General features: G+C 45.6%; 4 protein-coding genes across 4 annotated transcripts; 2 read left to right on the top strand and 2 right to left on the bottom strand.

Moving 5' to 3' along the window:
* Window positions 1-17: 17 nt before the first annotated feature.
* VC83_07101 (uncharacterized protein) lies at window positions 18-2,255 on the top strand. Its single transcript, XM_024470679.1, has one exon. The coding sequence runs from the start codon at window positions 307-309 to the stop codon at window positions 2,095-2,097; it is 1,791 nt and encodes a 596-aa protein (XP_024322108.1). The 5' UTR covers window positions 18-306; the 3' UTR covers window positions 2,098-2,255.
* VC83_07102 (uncharacterized protein) lies at window positions 2,256-7,824 on the top strand. The gene is made up of 5 exons (XM_024470680.1): window positions 2,256-3,122; window positions 3,265-4,499; window positions 4,569-5,048; window positions 5,096-6,636; window positions 6,689-7,824. The coding sequence occupies exons 1-5, from the start codon at window positions 2,804-2,806 to the stop codon at window positions 7,080-7,082; spliced, it is 3,969 nt and encodes a 1,322-aa protein (XP_024322061.1). The 5' UTR covers window positions 2,256-2,803; the 3' UTR covers window positions 7,083-7,824.
* Window positions 7,825-19,723: 11,899 nt separating this feature from the next.
* VC83_07103 (uncharacterized protein) lies at window positions 19,724-22,372 on the bottom strand. The gene is made up of 4 exons (XM_024470681.1): window positions 21,411-22,372; window positions 20,287-21,355; window positions 20,152-20,230; window positions 19,724-20,094 (listed from the first exon to the last, which is right to left on the bottom strand). Exons 1-4 carry the CDS (start codon window positions 22,300-22,302, stop codon window positions 20,044-20,046), a joined length of 2,091 nt encoding a protein of 696 aa, XP_024322060.1. The 5' UTR covers window positions 22,303-22,372; the 3' UTR covers window positions 19,724-20,043.
* Window positions 22,373-22,658: 286 nt separating this feature from the next.
* Window positions 22,659-25,068, bottom strand: VC83_07104 (uncharacterized protein). The gene is made up of 3 exons (XM_024470682.1): window positions 24,833-25,068; window positions 24,494-24,775; window positions 22,659-24,441 (listed from the first exon to the last, which is right to left on the bottom strand). Exons 1-3 carry the CDS (start codon window positions 24,885-24,887, stop codon window positions 22,769-22,771), a joined length of 2,010 nt encoding a protein of 669 aa, XP_024322063.1. The 5' UTR covers window positions 24,888-25,068; the 3' UTR covers window positions 22,659-22,768.
* Window positions 25,069-25,165: the final 97 nt, after the last annotated feature.

Below are 25,165 nucleotides of genomic sequence, written 5' to 3' on the forward strand. Positions count from 1 at the left end.
GATGGGTGCCTGATTCTGCCAGAATCCCAGGGCCAGAATCCCACGCCGTCACCTATTACATCTCAGTCACCCACGTACCACCACGTGCACACCACCACGCTGTCTGATTATACTGAGGAGGAAACTAGGAAAGCACTTGCCATCCATTACTGGAAACAAATGGCCTTTGCTCGAACCTAATCAATATTTTCCCGTACACATCACTGGAGGTTACTACGCCGATGATCCCCCTGTGGGGATATAATTTATAAGCTGACTTCGACCGGCACTGGAGTATTAGCCCCTGGAAAGGAAAAGGCCCAGAAAATGGATTCAAACAAAGACCGGATAATGCCCGCAAAGAAACGCATAGGGGCCTTTGATGGTTTTGATGAACCTGAAAGCAAGAAACAGCGGCCCCTCCCCCGTGTGGGAGCAAACTCCAAGGGTGATGGGGACATGATTTCATGCCTTTCAGATGAAATCCTCATTAGAATTTTACAGTTTCTTCCTGTTACCACGGTACTTCTATGCCACAGCGTATCAAAGCGCTGGCTAGCATTAAGCACTGACGGCGAGGTGTGGCGAAGCCTTTACTGGGATCGGTTTGTTCGGCCAAGTATTAGGAAAAGAGATGGGAAAGATGCCAGTAAGGAAGATTATTGGGTAAAGCAGCAAAAAACCAAACATCAAAAGAGCCTTGATCCAACGAGAGGCCACATTGAGAAACCCACAGCGTCGAGGATAGACTGGAAGGCCAAGTACCGATTAAGGCATAACTGGAGTCGAGGTTCTGCAGATGTGAGAGAAATTGGGTTAGTGGAAGACGGACAGGGGATGGATACTCACCCAAGAGGACAGGAGAACAAGAATCCAGACACTGGGAGCTTGATGGTTAGAATTATCGATGGGAAAGTACTAACCGTTGACCGTGCTAGTGGCCTCCGTGTGTGGGATTTACAAAGGGATGGCGCGAGCAGCAAATGTATTGCACGAGTAGCTCTCGAGAATGATTCCCAATCAGCACCTACTGCTTTGGCACTGGACTATACTTTAGAAACTGGCGCGGTGAGAGCCGCTGTTGGCTTCAAGAATGGCGGATTTGGAATTTGGAAGTTTGATATTAGATCGGTGGAGATGGACGGAGTCTTCGTGAAGATATTATCGAGGTCCGGGTCGGGCGAGGAGGGTGTCTCGCTGGTTGCTGCCGCTTATTCTAACCCACATCTACTAACAGTTACAGAGGATCAGGCTCTGTCCTTGTATATCCTCGAAGACAAAGCTGCGTCTAAATCATGTACATCAAGTTGCGACGACGATTTATGGGAGGCCCCAAACAGAGCCTTCTCGACAGGTGACAAACCTCCAACTGAGATCATGTCTACACGGCTTATTACCTCCCTCAAGTCTCAGACTACTTGGCCTCCACTCTCGCTCTCAATAAGGGCCACCCCACAAACAATAATAGCTTCGATTGCCTACGCCTTACCGACTTACTCTAGCGGCTGGTCTGTTGGTCTCCAAGAACTTCACATCTCTAACAATGGTACCATTTCACACTCCCGTCTCGCGTCTGCGATAGAACCGGGCTTCCATCCTCTATTGTCACAGATACCCTCTTCAGCCGGGAATTCACCATCAACATCCAGCTCAGCTCCTAACGCTGCCGGCCCTGGAAGCCCGCCCACTAACCCACGGCCATCTAGCCTCAGCTACTCACACCCCTACCTTTTGGCGAGCCATTCGAACAATACGCTCGCACTCTATTTGGTCACATCAACGCTGGACGATCTGAAAATCAGTGCTGCGAAGACGCTCTGGGGACATACATCATCCGTATCAGGCGCACATGTGGGAGTACGTGGCAAGGCAGTCAGCATAAGTTCCGGGGGGGATGAGCTCCGTGTGTGGGAATTAGAGCGAGGACTAAGGTCACGGAGAGTGGTGAACGAGGAAAGTGTGCGGGTGCGGGGAGAAACGCACAGCACAGGAACAGGAACCGACGGCATTCAGACAACGAGCAAGGGGGACTGGATCGGGTTTGACGATGAGGTTGTGGTTGTCTTGAAGGAGGCTGAAGATGGAGCGAAGGCACTGGTGGTGTATGACTTTACGTGAATCAGGGGCGACGATGCGGCTCTTGGAGGAACTAAACGATACTAAACCTGCAAGTAGCCTAGTGTTGTGGATTTTGGAACCCGGCTAGATCGCCAAAATTTATCCCAATTATACACCGCGCTGGCTGTGACGCGGGAGGGAGGTCCATACATGGCGTGGCGGGGATAAACAGATACTACAATACTCCTACTGTCGCCACCAAAATTGATACGGCTCTTACCTCTCTTTACCTACTCTACTCTGCACCCCGAGCCCAAGTATTACACATCGCCAGCACATACGATCCGTATACCCAATAATCCACCCCTAGATTATCCACCGAGGCATCTATTCGCCAGCCTGCTGCACCTGCTTGAGCACAACCCCATTCAGCCTTGCCTGGTCTTACCCTGCCTGATTCTGCCTTGTTTCGACTTGTCCTGTGGCGTGACGAGTGTAAAGGGCGCCCTGGAAAGTAGAGGAAATATCGGAAAGGCTCACGAAGAGGAAGAGGAAGAGGAAGGACGAAGGGCGAAGGAGGAACGTAGAGCCTCATGTTTCCCATGTCGCCACCGTCATTCCCTACTACATGCACGCTTATACACCCGATTACCTTCTGCTTGCTCCTTCCCGCTCGGCCTAGCCTGGTCTCGCCTTGAAGAAGATAGCTGTTGCCATTTAAGACGAAGTTCTGACCGATCTTCTCGGCACCTTCTTCCTCCCAAATATGGCATCCGCCTCGAACCTATCCCCTCTAGAGGCCTATGTCTCCCCCGATGAGCTGGCCGACGAGTTGGTCTTGCAAAAAACCCTTCTCTTTACCCTTGATAATAACACAGAGGGATCTGAGCAGGCCGAAGCAGACATCAAGGCTGAGATCGCCCGTATTGAGACGCAATTGAGGGCACTTCGGGGACGGGTAACAGGACCACACATTGGCGCCTCGGTGCTTGGGGGAGGTACACCACAACAACAGCATACAAACAACTTCGAATCCACCTCTCCTTTTTCCAATTACAACCCTACATCCACAGACCCGTTTCCTTGTGAGTTATTCTGCATGTTTTTCTTCGTCGCAAGTATCCGAGCCGCCGCCACCACTTCCCTCCTATTTATCTCAGACCCCCAACTCAACTCCCATTCCTATACACCTTTATCTTCACAACTCCAGCTGACGATGCCCTACAGCCGACACAATGGACCCCTCTCACCCGCCCTCAAGCTCGGCTTCTGGGTCCACAGCAATCAAGGATTCAAGTGCAAACTTCACCCTACCATCTAGAAAAAGATTGTTTGATGGGCTGCATGAGCTGGATAGCTCGCGAAAAACTCGAAGCAAGTCAAGGCGTACTTCCCCAAACCCGTCCACTGGTCTTCCGACCTTATACACTACCACCTACGCCGACCCTGTCACACGTGAATTGGAGTTGCACAAGATCAGACAGAGGGAAATCGAGGAAGCAGCAGCAAAATTGAAAAATGATAGAGAGTATGCGCGCCACCTCCAAGATAGGTATTCGGCTTCTTCACCTTCTCAATCTGAAAGCGGTCCTGCTGCATCAAAGAGGCCCTCTGTTTATGATCGTATGATGGGGACTTCACACCAGCGCCCCCCATCGAGATCCCAGAAACACGACTCAAACTCCCAGGATAACGAAGTTGCAGCTGTCACACAAGGCTCACAGCCAGGCCAGAGACCTCATGGTTATCAATCTGTGGATCTGACGCTCAATGGTCTGGCATCTCTCTCTACACTTGGCTCGGACACTCTTCCTAAGATGCCGGGGTCTTACCCCGATCAAGACAGCGATTCAGACATTGAAATCATTTCCTCAGCTGACTTCCATGAGAATAGGCGAGAGCAACATCTATCAAGACCGCCACCCCCCATCAATGTAGGATATGGAAGCTATCTATCACATACACCCCAGGGTCCACCTTCTACCATGCCCTTTTTGGGTGGATATCCTAGTAACAATAGTTACTATCCCAACACCTACGGACAATCGATTAGCGGTCCATATCCCGGCATGGCACCCCCGGCGATGAATGCTCCCTTTGCACAAATTCTTAACCAGACCAGCGCGGTCGATTATGTTGCTATGCGAGATAGATTGAACCAAGGTCTAGCTGGGGAGATCTATAACTACGTCACCGACCCGCGAAAAACAGAGAAAGAAATACAGGATCTCTTGGAGAACATTCGACCCGACACCGAGATACCTGTAGAGGATAGGGAGGGCACACCGGAGGGTCTTAAATATCCGTTATATGAACATCAGAAACTGGCACTTACGTGGCTGAAGTCAATGGAAGAGGGTTCCAACAAAGGCGGTATCTTGGCTGATGATATGGGCCTCGGAAAGACAATTAGCACCCTGGCGTTGCTGTTATCCCGTCCTTCATATAACAAGGCCCGGAAGGTCTGTTTCCTATTTCTTTATTCGTCATACGCCTGCTGGTCTCTGTGTCACCTGTACTAACGTGTATAGACTACTCTTATTGTTGGCCCTGTCGCTCTGATAAGGCAATGGGAGCGTGAAATCCTTTCCAAGATTGTATCTAGTCATAGGCTCAGCACGTTTGTTTACCATTCAGGAAAGAAGGCGACTTGGTCAACTCTCCGTACGCATGATGTGGTGCTGACAACATACGGAACACTCGCTGCAGAGTACAAAAGATACATGGACATTGAGAAGAGAAAAGAAGCCCACCCTGGCATGGATGACACGCCTTACCAGTCAACCCTTCCTTTCTTGGGAAGGAACTCTAGATGGTACCGTGTTGTCCTAGATGAAGCTCAATGCATCAAAAACAGAAACACCAAGTCGGCTCTCGCTGCTTCTTTATTAGACGCCGAGACAAGATTCTGTCTGACAGGAACTCCGATGATGAATGGTGTCCACGAGTTGTACAGCTTGATACATTTCTTAAAAATCAAGCCTTACAATGAATATAGCAGATTCTCATCCGTAAGTAGTTTTCTCACTGGATACAGGGTTGATCTAACATTTACCAGGAGTTCTCCTGCCTAACTAAGGGCACTGGCTCCGAGTACAATATGAAAAGAGCCATGAAGAAGCTCCAGGCTGTTTTAAAGGCTATCCTTTTACGCCGAACCAAGCAATCTCAGATTGATGGGAAACCAATTTTGGTTCTGCCTGAAAAGACGGAAGTGGTTTCAAATGCCATATTCAACGAGGACGAACAGGAGTACTATACTTCATTAGAGAGGAAGACCCAGCTTCAGTTCAACAAGTACCTCAAAGCCGGTACAATCGGCAAGAATTATTCTAATATCCTTGTCCTCCTTTTGAGACTTCGCCAGGCCGCCTGTCATCCTCATCTCATTATGGACTATGAAGAGGCCCCCACAGAGGCAACTGCAGAGGAGATGCTCAAGCTGGCGAAAACCCTTCTCCCAGATGTTATTGGTCGTATCATGGATGCAACGGTTCCATTTGAGTGTCCCGTCTGCTATGATCCAGTTCCAAATCCGAGTATTGTGGTACCTTGTGGTCATGATACTTGTGCACAATGCCTCGTCAGGATAACAAGCAGTTTTGATCAGGCTATTGCCAACGGTGAAGACTCGACATCAGCAAAATGTCCCACCTGTCGTGGCGCAGTCGATTTAAAAAAAATTATCGACTACGAAACATTCCAGCGCGCTCACATGCCGAACTCAGAATCTCTGACGGGCAACGCTGATGGCATTGATGATGGAGATAGCGACAGCTATGATTCGGACTCGGATTTGGACTCAGATAGCGGACTTGAAGAAGCCGACGAGAATGGTAACATTAGGGACTTCATTGTTCCTGATGACTATGAGACTTCTTCTGACGAAGATGATGACCTCGAGACGAGAGCAAAGGAAACCAAACCGAAAATAGAGGTCGATTGCAAGAAGGAGGCCATAAAATATGAGGAAGGGGCCAAGGAGGCTCTTTCGAAGATGCTGGGAGCTAGTGATGGAAGCGATGATGACTTGCCTGCCGATATTTTTGCAACCTTTCGTGGCCAGCCAAAGCGCGAAGATGAGAGGAGCCAGTTGGCCAGCAAATCAAAGCCATTAGGAAGCAAGGCTATATCCCAAGACAAGTCAAAGAAATCTCATCGGTCGAAAAAGCTGCCCAGGAGGAAGAAGACTGGGAAAAAGCCAGAGGACAAGCACGTGTCATTGGCTGAGCTGAAAAAAAGGGCATCCAAAAGCGCAGATGGCCGTCGTCAGTATATGCGTTACCTGAAGAAGAACTGGGTTTCCTCATCCAAGATCGACAAATGCGTGGACATCCTGCGAAATTCGGCTCCTGATGTTAAGACGATAATCTTCAGTCAATTCACCACATTACTTGATCTGATGGAAGTTCCCATCCACAGTGAAAGGATTGGATTTGGGCGTTACGATGGAGGTATGAGTGCAGACGCACGTAATAACGCCATTGTCAGATTCACAGATGATCCGAGGTGCAAGATCCTTCTAGTCTCATTGAAGGCTGGCAATGCAGGACTAAACCTAGTTGCTGCTTCACAAGTAATCATTCTTGACCCATTCTGGTAGGATCTATACAAGCCATGTTCGTGCGGACTTTAACTGATTATTATATAGGAATCCATTTGTAGAAATGCAGGCTGTTGACCGTGCACATCGCATCGGGCAGCAGAAACCAGTCAGTGTTCATAGGATTTTGGTGGAGGGTACTGTGGAAGATCGCATCATTGAGCTTCAAAATCGCAAGCGCAAGTTTGTTGATGCTGCTCTGGATGAGAATGCCAGCCGCAGCGTTGGTAGACTAGGAAAGGACGAGCTTGTCTTCCTTTTTGGGAATAACGACGGTCCAAGTCGTGCTACGATGGACCGACCACGCATACGTCATGATACTGGAATGGTCAATCATGGCGGGCTTGGTTCGAATACTCACTCAATTTATTCTGGTATGCCCGTTTACCCTTCTCTTGGGGGTTCGGTTTCGTCTTCGGCATTCTCTTCGTATTCTCGGTAGGGAGGGCTCTACTACACGTCAGCTCATGCTATGCATGTGTTTATTCGCAGATGCAATTCACAGTGCTATAGCTTGGCGTTCTTGGGCGGGTTATTTTGCTTTTACGGAGATAACCACGGCTCATCGTTGCTGGGAGGGAGATTTGTACGCCAGAATACGGCATCCATTTGAGGTTCACTGCCTGCTATTGGATCACGGCTCACCGTTAATGGCAAGTGTGAACATGGCCACACATTACTTGAGAGGTATCGCCATGTTCAGCCACGTTTTTTTTTGCGGGTATTACTTCAATGATATGCCGAGAGCAATGCACAGCATTATGGCATATATAGAGAGTAGCCTATGCAATTTTTATAAACACGACCCCTAGAATTGCGATGAACTACTAGTGCCCCGTAATCCACCATATACTCGGGGGTAACAGCGCTCCAAGCTTGAAGGTAGATTGGAGGGGGTCTAAACTGTAGAATATACTATGAATCTGCATATTCTATTGAGGCTACAAATTTCTCTGCTGAAACATCAACATAAATTTGTAGGAAGTTAATCGTCGTGACCAAATTTTCGCTTCGCTCAAGGTTGGAGGAAGCGATCCGCGCGGTTTCAAAATGAGCAGAGCGGTTTCGCAAAATGTAGGCTATAAGTACCACTACATAGTAATTTGTATGTAAAGGTACATAAATCAATCATTGTAAGAAATTATCACTTCATCACTCCTATGCTCACTCCTACGCTCACTCCTTCTCTTGCTCTTACACTCGCTCTTAGCAGCTTCTAGGTCCTGAATTAGGTCCCGATCCTCTAGAGGAATTAGGTTGCTAGTTTAAAGAAGAGCTTTTACCCTCTTTTTCTAGAGGCACTCTACCCTCTAGGCCTTAACCCTAGCTCTTTTAAGCTGGTTATTAGCCTGGTTTCTAGCCTAGCAGGCTAGGCCTGAAGCTTGTGAGTGTAAGCAGCTTAGAGCTCACCTCTGAACTAAAGCTAGGCCTAGCTTCAGCTTGCCTACTTCTTCAACTCCATAACCTAGCGCCAAATAGCCTATAGGTCATGTTCTTAGAGGGGCTACTAAAGCCCTCTAGAACCTTGTGTTTCTAGTACTATAGCCCCTTTTCAGCCCGAAAAGTAGAGGGTTTAGGTGTAGAAACCTATATTAGTAGGGTAGGTGTAGTAGGTGTAGGCGTAGGCTGTAAGTAGGTGTGTAGCTTCATAATAGCTGTATTACAGCTTATTAGCTAGATCTAGCTTTCTAGAAAGCTAAGTCTATTATAGACTCCTTAAAAGTATGCTTCTAGATTTAGGTAAGATCTCTTATAAAGGATTGTAGTTATAGGTAATGTCCATGTCTTATATAGCTACAAGCACAGCTACTCTATGCCACTGCTTATAAGGCTAGAACACTCCTACATCTAATGGCTGTAAAACGTGTGTGAGATGTGAGGGAAAGGTGTATATAATGATGTTATGTTCTTCTGCTACAATGATGAAGTCATAGCTTGTATGGCTCACATAAGAGTTGAGTAGTAGAACCTTTGTATCCTCTAAATCTGTATGCTTTGCAAAATTCTCTAGCTACTAAAGAGCAAGCTGGCTATTTAAAAATCCAGAGTCTAAGAGTAGTACTAGCTCTGTGCCTTTTAAGGTTTGTATAGTACTAAGAATCCATATGTATTTTGCCTAGAATGACAATTACAGGTAGTATGACTTTTCCTACTATATATAGACACAGCCACTAGGATAGTAATAGACGTATAATTTTAAAGGCTAGGCATATAGAGCTCCTCTGCTATTCGTGGTACCATAACCTTCTCACCTCCTAAAATTCCAATCCTAAAGCCTGTTTCATCTATATTCCAAATTGACTCTAGCTTTATACCATGCTCTAGTATAAACTCATAGTACTCTCAAAACCACTATGTAATAGTAGGCTCATCTTGAGCTTTTGTATGCTATAGTGCAATAGTGTAACACTAACTTCTAATTAATAGAAGACATAGAGGTTTCTTGTGTAAGGTTGACTTAACAGAGGAGGCAGGGGATTAAACACACAAAGGCTTTCTAAGTAACATGTTATAGTATTGTAAAGAATACTATATTAAGTTGAGCATGAAGCTCCTATCTAAGGGAATACTATCTACTTATATAGTGGCATCATGCCTTATGGATAATCTAGATAGTTGATGGATACTATCTAATATCCACTAGTTTCTGCAATTATCCACTAGCCTAGTCACGCTACAGCCTAGCCCTGCTATCCTCATGACTTCTTAGGCCACATTACTAAGCCTAGCCCTTCTAGCCCCATAACTGATGTCACGTTACCATAGCTGTAACACTAGGCCCCCCTCCTAAAGTCCTAGTCCCTTAGGTCTTGCTAATTAAGGAAATCGCTAGTTACAGACTGTATTGAAAAGAATAGCAACCTAATGTCGCTATGTTCTAGCTGTCTTCATAACAAATGATCTTGTATCGTTGTTGCTAGTAATCGTCGTTGTAGCGAGTGTACTCATTGCAATTCCAAATACAACGCTTATGCCCCTTCTCCTACTAATTAGGAGAAGCTTTGTAAAGAAGAAGAGCATCTTGAGGCCGAAGAGGAAGTGGCGGCATCTCAAGAACGTGAGGCTCTCTGTGCTCAAGAAGCATATGCCTGTCGCATGCATCTTTGTAAACAGCAGAAAGCTCTTAAAACCCATGGTGTTAAGATGCTACGTCATGGTCTAAAATTCTTAGATGAGTTAGAGGAGCTTGATGAACGTGAGCAGCATGAAGCTAAGGCTTGTTCCCTTCTCCTAACTGCCTCTAAGGCTACCTCTAGGGGCAATGCTTCAAAGCACAATCTCTTCCTGTCTTTACCTTCTAGGTTCTTCAACTGCTAGGATGTCGATGGTGAAATGCCTCTAGCAGCTCTAGACAGCTAAGGTTTTCTACTGTTTCCCATGAATTGTCTGTAGGTTCATAACCTTTCCATTTTATCAAAAACTCTTCTTTGCATCCTACTAACCTTCTGTCTAGGATCATTTCAACTTCGTATTCAACAATCTCATTCTCTAGTTGGAGTTCTGTATCAGTCACAACAAGGGTGTTTCCTCTTGCTAGTTCTAACAATGAGACATGGAAAACTAGGTGTAGTCTAGAGTTCTTAGGTAGCTTCAGTCTGTAGTTAACTAAGCTGACTTTGTTTAATATTTTGAATGGTCCTAATTTCTTAAAGTCCAACTTCATACTTGGTCATTTTGTTTTGATGTGTTTCTAGAGTAGATATACTTTATCCCCCTCCTTAAAGGCAGGTTCCATACTATGCTTCTTGTTTACATATGCGGCAGATCATTCATTTAAGAATTGGATATCTGTTGCAAGTTGTTTGTGGAACGATTTGAGTTGTTCCATAGCGATCATAGCTTGTTCTGCTCTTGATTCATCTAGTTATGGTTGTCTATATATATGCCTCTAGCTAATAGCCGTAATTAGCAAAGAACAGTGAGACTTTTGTTGCTTCAGTCATCGCGCTGTTATATGCGAACTGTAAGATGGGTAATATCTAAACCTAATTGTCCTGTTAGTAGTTGACTAACAGGACACAATACCTACAGTATTGTTTAAGGGTTTGATTTAGTCTTTCTGTTTAGCCATGTGTTTAGGATAGAAAGCTGTCAATAGCTTATGATTTGTTCCTAAAAGCACCATTAAAGATTTCTAAAATTTCAAAGTAAACAGTTTGTCTCTGTCTGAAATGATTTCTTCTAGTAATCCATAATTAGTGTTACGATGGTCACAGAGGTCATGATGCCAGTCAGGGTAAAGTAAGCTAGATTGAATCTAAAAAGAGAAGAAGAAGAAAAGTAGGAAGGTGAGGCTAATCCTCATAATATATAGCTTGCACGCTTAGCGGTTCCTTGTAACCTTGGTGGCTACTATAGTTGCCTGTTGCCTGTTGCCTGTTGCCTGTTGCCTGTTTGTAAGGATGCCTTCTCATCTCTCACTCTAAGGAGCAGACTCTGAGTAGCTGCGGATCACGTGTGATCATTTGGGCAGGCTAACCGAGTCAGATGGGTTTCGGGTACTTGAGGGAAATGACTCACGAGGTTCCCCCTGGTCACGTGTGATCATTGGGGTGGGCTAACTGAGTCGGATGGGTTTCGGGTACTTAAGGGAATTGACTCACGGGGTTCCCCCTTCATCTTTTTTGTATCCTTCGTAGTAGACCTATAGGATAGCATCCATTTAGCCTCCGACTCGCACTCTCATATGCTATTACTGTGAGCTGGGTGCCCTGTGTCCTTACACTGTTGCCTGTTGCCTGTTGCCTGAGCAGCAATTGTAACAGGTTCTAGGTTCTAGGTTCTGGTTTTTTTTTTTCTGGTTTCTTGTTTCTTTTCTGGTTTCTGGTTTCTTTTCTAGTTTCTAGGGTTTCTAAAGAAGGGAATTCAAATTTCAGTATCAAGGTTCACGCTTAGAGAGCAAAAGAAAGGTGAGATTCAATCTTATGTTACGATGGTCATAGAGGTTATGATGCTAGTCTAGGTAAAGTAAGCTAGATTGAATCTAAGAGAGAAGAAGAAGAAAGAAAGGAAGGTGAGGCTACCCCTCATTATATATGTTATGATGGTCACGGAGGTCATGGTGCCAGTCCAGGTAAAGTAAGCTAGATTGAATCTAAAGAGAAAAGAAGAAGAAGGAAGGAAGGTGAGGCTATTCCTTGTAATATACAGTTGTCGCTTAGCGGTTGTAGCCTTGGTGGCTAAGGCTGCACCCGTAATCCCCTTATACCTATAACAACCGTAATAACCGTAACAAGCTGTGAGCTGTAATCATAACACTACCCCCCCCCCTACTAAGATTGATCTCCTGATCAAGAGTAAGATCATTGTGGCTTCTGTGGGTATTTTCGGTGGAAAGCTTGTGTGAGTGCTTCTTCTGTAGGAGTTTAGAATCTAGGATTTCTTAAACTTCCCATTCAAGTTCATCTTCTATAATGATTGGCAGGGGTGGTTCATGGTGCTGGCCTTGTAAAGCATCATCTGAGTCAAGTCGTAAGAGGTTGCTATGAAACACAGGGTGTATCTTCATGCTTGGTGGTAGCTGGAGTCGGTATGCAACATTCCCAATTCGCTCAAGGATTTGAAAAGGACCAACTTGCTTATGTCGAGTTTCTTTGAGGGTCGTTGGGTTTTGATATTCCGAGTAGAAAGCCAACTCGGTCTCCTATCTTATAACTTGGTACTGGCTTCCTGTTTTGATTTGCAAAGTGCTCCATTCAGGTTTGAGAGAGGGCGATCTGGTCTTGTAGGAATTCCCAAATATCTTTCATGTTTTGAGCTATGTCCTTATGTTCTTGAAGGGCAGTTTGGACTGTGTTATCCTCTATATCAAAGCTCATTCTCAGCTCGAAACCCTTGTTTGCAAAAAATGGGCTAACTTTTGTTGAGTCTGATGGAAGGGCATTTGCTGTGAATTCAGCCATGCAAAGATATTTAACCCAGTTGTCTTGGAGATAGTTGACATGAGCCCATAAATATTGCTCGAGTTTTGCATTGAACCTCTCAGTTTGCCCATCCGTTTCTGGGTGGAAGGCCGTAGACAATTTGATTGTAACTTTCCAAACTTTGCAGAGGATTTTCCACACTGCAGCCACAAACTGGGGCCCTCTGTCTGAGATGATTGAATTTGGTAAACCATGGTGTTTCCATACATGCTGGAGTAGTAACTTCGCTGTAGCTTCTGCTGTAGTGCCTTCTTGACCTGCAAAGCATGGGATAAAATGGCGCTCTTTTGTAAGTCGGCATGCTACTACAAGGATAGAATTGTTTCCTTCACATAATGGTAATCCTGTAATAAAATTGAGTGATATGTCCTTCCATGGTTGGCTTCCAATTGGGATTGGTTGTAGGAGTCCATTATATGCGTCTCGGGTTGCTTTTGATCTCTCGCAAATATGGCAATTCTTTACATATTGAGTGATAGTCTTGTCCATACGAGGCCAGTAGTACTGTCTCTTAATGATGCAAACCATTTTTCCAATTCCAGGGTGCCCCAGTGCTGGCTGGTCATGAACTTCTTGTAGGAGTTTAACTTGGAGGTGTAGTACTCCTTGGCCATCCTTCTGTGATAGAACTCCCGAGGATATATAGTCTGAGGTGTCTGCTTCCACATACGCTGTTTTGTCCCGGTCGAAGTGTTGTAACACGGGTGCTTCTGTAACAGTCTTCTTAATCAACTCAAAGGCTGCCTGGCAGGCTTGGTTCCATTCAAATATTTGACCTCTCTTTGTGAGATTTACCAGTGGCTTCATAATAGTAGAGTAGCTTCTTATAAACTGCCGGTAGAACACACAGAACCCAATGAAGGCTTGTGTATCTCAGAGCCACCTTGGTGCTTTCCATTCAATTATAGTTTGGACTTTTGCAGGGTCCATTCTCATGCCGTAGATTCCAATGATAAGCCCTAGGAATTTTGTTTCTTGGACATAGAATTCGCATTTTGCAATGTCTGCTTGTAGTCCAGCTTCGTGGAGCTTCTGTAAAACCATTTGCATGTGCTGGGTATGCTCATTGCTGTTACAATGGTCATGGAGGTCATGGTGCCAGTCCAGGTAAAGTAAGCTAGATTGAATCTAAAGAGAGAAGAAGAAGAAGGAAGGAAGGTGAGGCTATTCCTTGTAATATACAGTTGTCGCTTAGCGGTTGTAGCCTTAGTGGCTAAGGCTGCACCCGTAATCCCCTATATACCGTAATAACCGTAACAAGCTGTGAGCTGTGAGCTGTAGTCATAACACTCAGAATGAATCACCTATGGATCCTAAGTGACAAGAAAGAGCAAACCTTAATCGACACACTTAGCGACTTCATCAACCTCATATGGACTAGATTTAGTCTTACCGTCCTAACCCTACAAACAGATGATCAACAGGCACTCGGAAATTCATTTCATGCATTCGTATGATCACTTGGTATCATTGTACGAAACTCCGCACCATAACGTAGGTCGTGGCCATACCGGGGCCATGGCCATACTGGGATGGTGAGGTAAGCGAGCACTTAACTAACCCATCAAACCCATCAACCAACACACCAAACCTATCAATTACCCCATTATTATGGTACGCAAACGGAGTTTAAAAGCTCAAGAACGCGATATTCTAATACTTGAAGCAGTAGCTGGAGTAAAATCTGGTTTATATAAAACTGCAAATGCTGCTGCAAAGGCCTTACACCTAAGGCCTGATACAGTTGTTAGCCGCATTAAAGGGCGACATACCTCACATAAAGAAGCACATTTAAAACATCAATTACTCTCCCAAACCCAAGAAAAGACCCTTTTAAAATGGATCAAAAATCTTACTGCAAGTGGTTACGCTCCTAGCAATCGCATATTACGTGAGGTTGCAGAGGAAGTGCGGTCAAACAAGTGTCGGGTCTTCCAAACCCAGGTGAGCCAACCTACAGAGTTAACCAGCTCAGTCAAGTCAACTACCAACCCATCAAACCTGCCATAGACTGGCAGACTCGGCTATTTCTAACTAGTGGCTTGGCAGACCCCATCAAACCAACCGGCTCAGCAGCAGTCCTGACCAACTCAGCAGTCCCGACCGACTCAGCAGTCCCGACCAACTCAGCAGACCCGACCAACTCAACAGACACAAACTCAACAACCACAACTCCAACTACCTAAGTTACCACTTGGGCAAGATTGGGTGCCACGGTTCATTCAGAGGCATCCTAACTTACGTGTTAAGCTAGGAAGAAGGGTTGAGGCTCAAAGGATGAATGGGGTCACAAAGCAGGTGTTGAAGGCGTGGTTTGACGCATACAAGAGCCTCACAACAGAGCAAAAAATCGAAAACTACAACACCTACAACATGGATGAGACTGGATTTTCAATTGGAACAATGCAATCTACACGAATTATAGTCGATTCTACACTTAGGACACGTTTTCAGGCACATCCAGGAAGGCAGGAATGGGTCTCTGCTGTTGAGTGCATCTGCATGGATGGAACAACCACCGACCCCCTCATTATCTTCAAGGGACAGAATATACTACAGAGCTGGATTCCAAAGGACGTTATAAGCAAATGGAACTTCTCTGCAAATACAAAAGGGTGGACAAGCAATCTTCATGGATTAGAGTGGCTAAAACGCGTTTTTGAGCCTTCTACAAGAGCAAAAGCAACACTTCCAAATGGACAACTACAACAAAGGCTCCTTATTTGTGATGGCCATGACAGCCATATAAGTGGGAGCTTCATATCACACTGCATACAGAATCGCATATCGCTCCTTATACTACCTCCACATACCTCACATATACTCCAACCACTTGATGTTGCAATTTTTGGACCTTTGAAAAGACACCTCACAACAGCCCTCTCACACCTTAATGAGGCGCAGCTCCTACGCATACAGAAAGCAGAATGGATGGATGCATACATACAAGCAAGAGCAGCTGCATTTTCAAATTCAAATATAGCTTCTGCTTGGAGAGGGAGTGGGCTACAGCCATTTCAACCGCAGACAGTTATCCGCGCAGCTACGCTTCCTACAACAGATGCAGTAATAGTGCGGCCAAAGACTCCAACAGAGCATGACATTTTTGAGAAAGTATTTCTGAACAGCAGTCCACCTGATTTTTCAACACTTCACAAAGCAAATACAGTACTCTCTTCTACAATAAGTCGTGGCATTCTCAACACTCCTACAAAGCGATATATTCATAAGTTAGCAGATGAGACAGAGCGGCTCAATACATGCCACATACTACAACAAAGGGAGACAGATAACTTGCGCTCAATTATTCAGAAGCGCAGAGTACAAAATAAGGGCAAGAGAGCAGTTTTGAAGGGTCAATTCCACATCACAACTGAGGAGTTGCAGTCGCAAGTAGCAGAAGCAGAAGCAGCAACAACAACTACATCACAAAAGTCGAAAATATCAACAACTCCACAAGTTACAACATCTATAATTGATCTAATTGATGATGGGAGTGAGGAGGAGCTATTTGACAGTGATATAGATGAATTAGCATGGTAATGGTAGAACTATTTTCAATTATTTTGAAGCTGCTCATATTTTGAAGGGGTGGCTTACCCCACCATCCCGGTATGGCCATGGCCCCGGTATGGCCACGACCTACGTTAGTATGTGGCATGTATTGAGCCGCTCTGTCTCATCTGCTAACTTATGAATATATCGCTTTGTAGGAGTGTTGAGAATGCCACGACTTATTGTAGAAGAGAGTACTGTATTTGCTTTGTGAAGTGTTGAAAAATCAGGTGGACTGCTGTTCAGAAATACTTTCTCAAAAATGTCATGCTCTGTTGGAGTCTTTGGCCGCACTATTACTGCATCTGTTGTAGGAAGCGTAGCTGCGCGGATAACTGTCTGCGGTTGAAATGGCTGTAGCCCACTCCCTCTCCAAGCAGAAGCTATATTTGAATTTGAAAATGCAGCTGCTCTTGCTTGTATGTATGCATCCATCCATTCTGCTTTCTGTATGCGTAGGAGCTGCGCCTCATTAAGGTGTGAGAGGGCTGTTGTGAGGTGTCTTTTCAAAGGTCCAAAAATTGCAACATCAAGTGGTTGGAGTATATGTGAGGTATGTGGAGGTAGTATAAGGAGCGATATGCGATTCTGTATGCAGTGTGATATGAAGCTCCCACTTATATGGCTGTCATGGCCATCACAAATAAGGAGCCTTTGTTGTAGTTGTCCATTTGGAAGTGTTGCTTTTGCTCTTGTAGAAGGCTCAAAAACGCGTTTTAGCCACTCTAATCCATGAAGATTGCTTGTCCACCCTTTTGTATTTGCAGAGAAGTTCCATTTGCTTATAACGTCCTTTGGAATCCAGCTCTGTAGTATATTCTGTCCCTTGAAGATAATGAGGGGGTCGGTGGTTGTTCCATCCATGCAGATGCACTCAACAGCAGAGACCCATTCCTGCCTTCCTGGATGTGCCTGAAAACGTGTCCTAAGTGTAGAATCGACTATAATTCGTGTAGATTGCATTGTTCCAATTGAAAATCCAGTCTCATCCATGTTGTAGGTGTTGTAGTTTTCGATTTTTTGCTCTGTTGTGAGGCTCTTGTATGCGTCAAACCACGCCTTCAACACCTGCTTTGTGACCCCATTCATCCTTTGAGCCTCAACCCTTCTTCCTAGCTTAACACATAAGTTAGGATGTCTTTGAATGAACCGTGGCACCCAATCTTGCCCAAGGGGTAAGTTAGGAATGTGCTCTTGTTGAGTTTGGGTCTGTTGAGTTGGTTGGGTCTGCTGGGTCGGTCGGCTCTGCTGAGTTGGTCGGCTTTGCTGAGCTGGTCGAGTTTCCTGGGCCGATTGATTTGATGGGGTCTGCCAAGCCACTAGTCAGCTTAGCCGAGTCCTGGCTCCTGAGACTCGGGAGTCGAGCTCAGTCAGGAGTAGAGGTTAGGAGCGGAGCTTAGAAGCCAAGTTGGTCAATTGACAACCACATCCACCAACTCACCTGGAAGACCCGGCACTTGTTTGAGCGCACTTCCTCTGCAACCTCTCTTAGAATCCGGTGACTAGGAGCATAGCCACTACTTGTAAGCCCTTTAATCCACTTTAAAAGTGTCTTTTCCTGATTTTTTGATAGGAGCTGCTGCTGTTGGCGTGCCTCTGTTCGTGTTAGTGTACCACGGATGCGTCTCCGCACAGTATCAGGCCTTAGGTTCAAAGCAATGGCTGCAGCTTGATCAGATTTGTATTTTCTAGTTTTAATTCCTAGAACTGCTTCAGACAGTCGCAAATCAAGCTCTTGAGCCTGTTTATTCCTCCGTCTGACCATTGTAGTAGTATGATAATTGTTGGGTGGTTGGATTTTGGTGAGGTGGCCGGGTCCTGTATTTTGGTGGGGTAGCCAGAATCGCCGCTTACGCCATGTCGCTGCTTACGCCACGACTTACGTTACCTAAGTTACCACTTGGGCAAGATTGGGTGCCACGGTTCATTCAGAGGCATCCTAACTTATGCGTTAAGCTAGGAAGAAGGGTTGAGGCACAAAGGATGAATGGGGCCACAAAGCAGGTGTTGAAGGGGTGGTTTGACGCATACAAGAGCCTCACAACAGAGCAAAAAATCGAAAATCACAACACCTACAACATGGATGAGACTGGGTTTTCAATTGGAACAATGCAATCTACACGAATTATAGTCGATTCTACACTTAGGACACGTTTTCAGGCACATCCAGGAAGGCAGGAATGGGTCTCTGCTGTTGAGTGCATCTGCATGGATGGAACAACCACCGACCCCCTCATTATCTTCAAGGGACAGAATATACTACAGAGCTGGATTCCAAAGGACGTTATAAGCAAATGGAACTTCTCTGCAAATACAAAAGGGTGGACAAGCAATCTTCATGGATTAGAGTGGCTAAAACGCGTTTTTGAGCCCTCTACAAGAGCAAAAGCAACACTTCCAAATGGACAACTACAACAGAGGCTCCTTATTTGCGACGGCCATGACAGCCATATAAGTGGGAGCTTCATATCACACTGCATACAGAATCGCATATCGCTACTTATACTACCTCCACATACCTCTCATGTGTTACAGCCACTTGATGTTGCAATTTTTGGACCTTTGAAAAAACACCTCACAACAGCCCTCTCACACCTTAATGAGGCGCAGCTCCTACGCATAACGTAGGTCGTGGTCAGACCGGCTACATGGCCAGACCGGCTATTAGTATCATCACATACAAATTTGTATGTGGAGGTACTTATGCTTGCGAAAATTAGAACCTTAATAACTCCTTTAATAAAAAGGCTAGAGCATATTCCTTGTATATATAGGAACTTTAAATAGTCATCTACTATATCTAAAGACGCTAATAACACTAGTGTCTTTTTACATAAGTTACTAAAGGTTTTAACTTTTGCCATATAAATTTTTAGTATGGCAAATCTAAAATTGTTAATAACTACCTAATAAGGCTAGCTTACATGCTAGCGTTTTTAATTATAACATATAAGTATATAAATTATCTAAGTTTAATAACATTAAGCTCTAGCAAGTCAATTAAAGTTATTATTACAAGTTTGAATTATATATCACGTGATGTGAATTTGCTTGTGAATTTACCTGTAAAATTGAAATAGCCGGTCTGGCCATGTAGCCGGTCTGACCACGACCTACGTTACAACAAAGAGAGACGGATAACTTGCGCAACATAATTCAGAAAAGAAGGGAGCAAAAGAAGGGTAAAAGAGCTGTTTTGAAGGGTCAATTCCACATCTCTACAGAAGAACTCCGGTCGCAAGTCGCAGAAGCAGAAGCAGCAACAGCAACAGCTTCACAGAGGCCTAGAACAACACCACGACTTATAGAGGAAGCTACAATTGAGGAAATAGACAGAGAGGGTGAAGAAGAGCTATATGACAGCGATTTAGATGAATTAGCCTAGTAGTAATTGAACAATTTCAATTTTTTAAAGGTGGTAGTGGTTTGATGGGGTGGTTCCGACCCCACTACCCCCGTTACGCCATTACCCCCGTTACACCATGACCTACGTTAGTTAGGCTTAGCTGTTCAATATTTAGGTTCTATATATAGGCCTTTACCTAATATGAAAAGGCTAGTATTGCTAGTGTCATTATTATGGTTCTATTAATAGGAGAAGATTGGTCATACAAATATTTGTATGAGGAAAACTTGACCCTTAAATTGGCATTGCAAAAAGACACTAGTAATACAAGTGTTTTTATATTAGGTAAAGGCCTATATATAGAACCTAAATAAGCCTAACTTAACAATTTTTATCCATAGAGCTATTTAAGTTTTTAGTTTCACAAGTGTAAGTACCTTTGCATACAAATTTATATGTAAGGGTACTTATCGCTGCTTACGCCAGATCGCCGCTTACGCCACCCACGACTTTATGTTATTCATATCGAATTGTTAAGGGGCATCTGCCAAGCCAAGCTGACCATTTCGTCAGGGGCTTCATTCCGTCTCCTCAAATAGGACTAGCACGGTGCCAGCCTTGCAAATGTCCTGTTCGTTTTCATGATTAGTCTCGTGTAATAATTATTAGTAGAAAGGTGTGCATACCCCTGGCTTATGAACCAGTTTGGCAACTGTTCCACGTTGAGGTGATCTGATTATTGTCTCCATCTTCATACTCTCAATCCTAATTAAATATCTGTTAGTAAATGTTCAACGGGAATAGAAAAAGGACAAACATACACAACCAGGGCGGCATCCTTTTCTACTATGTCGCCTTCATTTACTTCGTTCTTTAGGATTTTGCATGGCATTGGTGCAAGCACGCTGTTGGCAACATCTTTGATCCCCAATGCCTTCTCATACCATAAAGGTTGTGCAAGTTTTAACTTAATCATCTTTCCCTTCTGGAACATTGTTATATTATCGCCGTCTCTGACCACCGTTGACTTAACGCGTGTATGTGGGAAGAAGGAGGTGACAGACGACTCGACCGATTCGCAAGCGACATTGCTGTATGATTCCTGGATGCCAGGGCCATCAACAGACACCTCGAATACATTTCTAGAGGACTGCTTGACTGTAACAGTCACATCGATAGGTTCCGAGCTAGATAGCAAGCTAAATCGGAACTGCCTCTCGCCTAGGATAGTAGTAAGATCAGCGTCATTTCCGTGAGGCCCAGCTTTGGTGAGGCTCTTCGATCCCGCATCTTTCGTGAAAAGAGCCAAGGCAGCTTGCGCGAAGGAGGTGTTCTCAACAGCCTCTTTCTCAAACAGCTCATCATGATTCTTCTTGATATATCCCGTTTCGACATCGCCTGCAGCAAAACCTGGGCTTAGGCATATCTTTTTCAAGAACTCAATGTTCGTGCTCAGTCCAACCACCTCATACTCTTGCAATGCGCTGTACATTCTCTGTATGGCTATTTCACGGGTTGCCCCACTGACAATTAGTTTCGCTATCATTCCATCATAGTTCGACGATATCGTATCCCCCTCCACAAAGCCGGCATCAATGCGCACATTGTCTGTGATCTGAGGTGTACGAAGATGGGTCAATTTGCCAGAATCGGGCATGAAGTCCTGGTCGGGGCTTTCGGCGTAGATGCGAGCTTCAATGGCCCAGCCTCGTTCTGAAATTCGCTTTGCGATAGCTTCTTGAGTAAGGGGCAGTGGCTCGCCAGCGGCTACTTTGAATTGCCAAGAGACCAAGTCTTCACCAGTAACTACCTCAGTCACCGGATGCTCAACCTGAAGCCTGGTGTTCATTTCCATGAAGAAGAACTGGTTGCTGTCATTGTCAAATATAACTACACATTGAAGTTAGCATATAGTACCATGAATGATGAGAGACGTGGATCGTACACTCAACTGTTCCCGCGCCCTCGTAGCCAACAGCCAAAGCCGCCGCTCGCGCCTTCTCCCACAGGTCCTGTCTGATTTCCTCGGGTAAGTTTGGTGCGGGTGCTTCTTCGAGAATCTTCTGATGTCTCCGCTGCAAGCTGCAGTCTCTTTCACCCAGTGCCACTGCGTTCCCATGTTTATCCGCAAACACTTGGACCTCTATGTGCCGAGGAGTCGTAATATATTTTTCAACTAGCATCTCGTCGTCACCAAATGAGTTCCGGCCTTCACTCTTGGCACTCTCCAATTTGTCCAAAAACTCTGCTTCGTTCATTGCGATCCTCATCCCCTTTCCGCCACCTCCTCTGACTGCCTTTACCAGAACTGGAAATCCGATCTTTCTCGACTCCTCCAACAGGTTCTCAGGGTCTTGGTTCGCTCCGTGATAGCCTGGTATACACGGTACACCTGCCTTTATCATGATGTCCTTACTGCGGCTCTTGTTCCCCATAGCCTCGATCGCTTTCCACGGTGGTCCAATGAAGACCAGACCTTCCTCGACGCATCTCTTGGCAAACGCAGAGTTCTCACTCAGGAATCCATAACCCGGATGCAACGCCTGGCAGCCCTGCTCCTTGGCGACGGCGATAATGCGCTCGCCGTCCAGGTATGCACTTGCCTGCCCCAAGTTAACAGAGAAGGGGCTGCTGAGGGCATGTTGGGAATGCGCATCAGGATCGGTGTAGAGCGTAGTGCAGCGAATACCAGACTCCGCAGCCGTTCGACCTACACGAAGAGCTATCTCTCCGCGGTTGGCGATTAAAACTGAGGTGATTTGCTTGGTGCTTAGATGAGAACGTTGGCGGGGAACTTTGATTCTCGCAAGAACTCGCGGAGAGTTTGTGGACCTCATTGAGATGTTGGGCACGCTGTGCACTGCTATGAAATATGATAATACGTACAAAGTTGCAAGAGTGCAATGGCAAAAACTTCACAAAGCTGCTGGAGCGTGCGATTTGGTTTATATCTCGCGGTCGTTGACGCTTTCGGCTCCCACGATGACCGTTCGTAGCCGATGGAAGGCGTGGAGCTCGGTTCGAAAGGCGGATGTGGTGTGGGACAAAGTAATGTGGGGTAGTCGAGCAATTGCAGGCACACAAGTATAAAGTACATAAAAATTGCGTTACTGTATCGCTTATTTCAAGGTATCTTATACATAAATTACAGTTGCACACTTCACATATATCCTCGAGTATAACGGCGGTGGCACAGCATATATATATATATATTGAAGGATCAACCAACGCAGGCAGACCTTCTCTACCTTTCTTGATATTAATGCTGTAGATATTGCTATGCTTTCAGTCTCAGCTATATTCTCAACTTTGACCCGAGTTCGCCTGCATGGCTTTGAACCGCTCCTCCGCAGCCCTCGCCCTCCGCTCCCTATCCAGTTTCATTCTCATCTCAGGCGTTAAACCCCTACTTTCCTCTTCCCGCCTCTCCTGCGCCGTTTTCCTTGCTGCCTCCATTGCCAAAGCTCGTCCCATGCTTGCAGACTTCCCTAGCGGCCCCGACTCAGCAACTTTCGGACCCTCGTTCTTTAACCTTTCAGTTTCTGCCTTCCTTCTGTCTTCCTCTTCTCGCTTCCGGCCCAAAGTTTCTTCCGCCCTTCTAGTCTCTACGTCCCAATCGGTCAGAGGCGATGGAACATGTGACTTCTCCCAGTCCCAGGTGGCTGGAGGTGAGGCTGCTGCGAGGCGCGATCTCGCGAGGCGAAATGCGTCCCGTGTCGGTCGATCGCCTGCCAAATCAAAAGGAGGTTTACCTTCCGAATTTAGGGCCTCCGGGTTCGCGTGTGCTTTTACCAATAGTCCAGTGGCCATCACCGGATTGTTAAGACTGGCTGCAAAATGTAGTGGTGTTGGCGTGTGGAAGTTCTGTGGTGCGTCTGGCGGAAAGAATCTGAAATCAGCATCCAAAGAATTGCTTTTTAGATATGAAAGAAGGGCTGGGAGCCGGGAGCGTCGTATCAGGGCCTGAATCTGTGTAGTGTGTAGCATAAACGTTTCTTCCTCGTCGGAAAACTTCGGTTTTGTGGTTGTAGTTGGAACCTTCGTCGAGTTTTGAGTCGTGTTAGCTTTTGGTACTGCATCTGAAGCTGCGGTGGCGAGGGACTGCTCGTCAAATTCTCGAATTTTGACGCGTGTCAGTTCTATAAACGAACGCATAAGCTCTTTCTGGGTTGCACGGCGAGTATTGAAAGGGATGCTGCGAATCCGAGGATCATTGGCTTGGAGTATTTGGCCTTCATACGGCCCAAAGAAAGTCCGACGGTTCCTATTTCCCGTTGCTCGGACAAATAATAATTCAGAGGTATCAATCAGACTCTTCCACTCAGCAAGAAGAAGTCGAACTTCATCATTCAAAGCAGCTTCGTTGTACCTCCTTATTCCCGCACCTGCAGAATGAGCCGCACCTTTCGCAGAGTCATTTGCCGATTGCGAGCCACCCTGTTTGCGTCGAGTCGTGTAGCGGTGGAATGTTTTATGAGTGATGACGGTTGCTTCTTTAGCTAATGGCCCAGTTGCTGAAGAACTGCTTTGTTTTGGTACCATTGACACGACCATCGCAGCAAAGTGCCCACCTCCTATCATGCACATGAACATATGTGGCCCTATGTTCTGGTTTGGCAGTTTTGATATCTCGCTATTATCGTTGGTATGCTTGATAGGCATTCTAGGCAAGAGTTGCTTCTTCCTAATGGTATCCACAAAATTGCCATTGTTGTTTTGTTCTTCGGCGGTAAAAATAGCTTTGTATATCCCCAAATATGAGTTTGGCGGCACGGTGGGGCTTGTGAACCAAACAAGTGGTTGCTTGCTGGAGCTCTCCTTCTGAGAGCTCAGATAGGTGCCACCCTCGCCTTCTTGTGCAGATATAGCTGCTCTCTTCTTAAGCAAAGCAGATAGAGTAGTTTCGTTGCGGCCTGCCGGACCCTCATCGTCATCAGATTCGGATTCATCAGAGCCAGATAAGCTTTCGTCCAAGTCTGTACAGCATTAGCCTGGTTCAGGTTATACCACAAAGGTATGGTATATAACCTTTTACGAGGGTCTCAAATTCTGTCTCAGAGACAGGTTTTAGTCCTCGTAGTTTTAGCTTTAGATTGTAACTGTGAAGGTCCGACCGGATATGGCTCCGCTGCTGCTCCACCGTAGAAAACGATTGGTCACATAGAGAGCATGCTGTGGTGGAAGCGGCACCGACGCTTTTGGTGCCATCGTGCTCCGCCTTCGCCTCGACATCTTGCGCTTCTGGGATATCGGGTACGACACCGTCCTTTTGTTGCAAAGTTGTTAAGATATCCGATGGCAAGTTATACACTACGCGCGAACCCGAATGTTAGCACTTGTCAAGTTTTACAAACGAAATAGCAGTACCGTATAGAGGCCTTCTGACCATTTGCTCCCTTCTCTGTTCCCTTTTCTGCTCCATGGCCGCTATGTGAACTTTACTTTTGCGGGCAAATAGTTGTTGATTCGGTGTGATGCGAGTCTACCTCGAGCAAACGTAACAAACATCGGCGGAATTGTGAAAATGTTCCAAGATCCACTTTAATAACGCCCCAAGCACCCATGGAATAACGGTTAGCGTGATATACATGTGATACCTTGGGAGATTAGAACAGGAATAGAATAATGACGTAATTGCTTGGTTTTACCACGCGCGACGACACGCGCACAGAATATATAACGGTGAGATGCTCAGAGCTC

Source organism: Pseudogymnoascus destructans (genome assembly GCF_001641265.1).
Source record: "Pseudogymnoascus destructans isolate 20631-21 unplaced genomic scaffold scaffold_17, whole genome shotgun sequence".
Lineage (NCBI taxonomy): Eukaryota > Fungi > Ascomycota > Leotiomycetes > Thelebolales > Thelebolaceae > Pseudogymnoascus > Pseudogymnoascus destructans.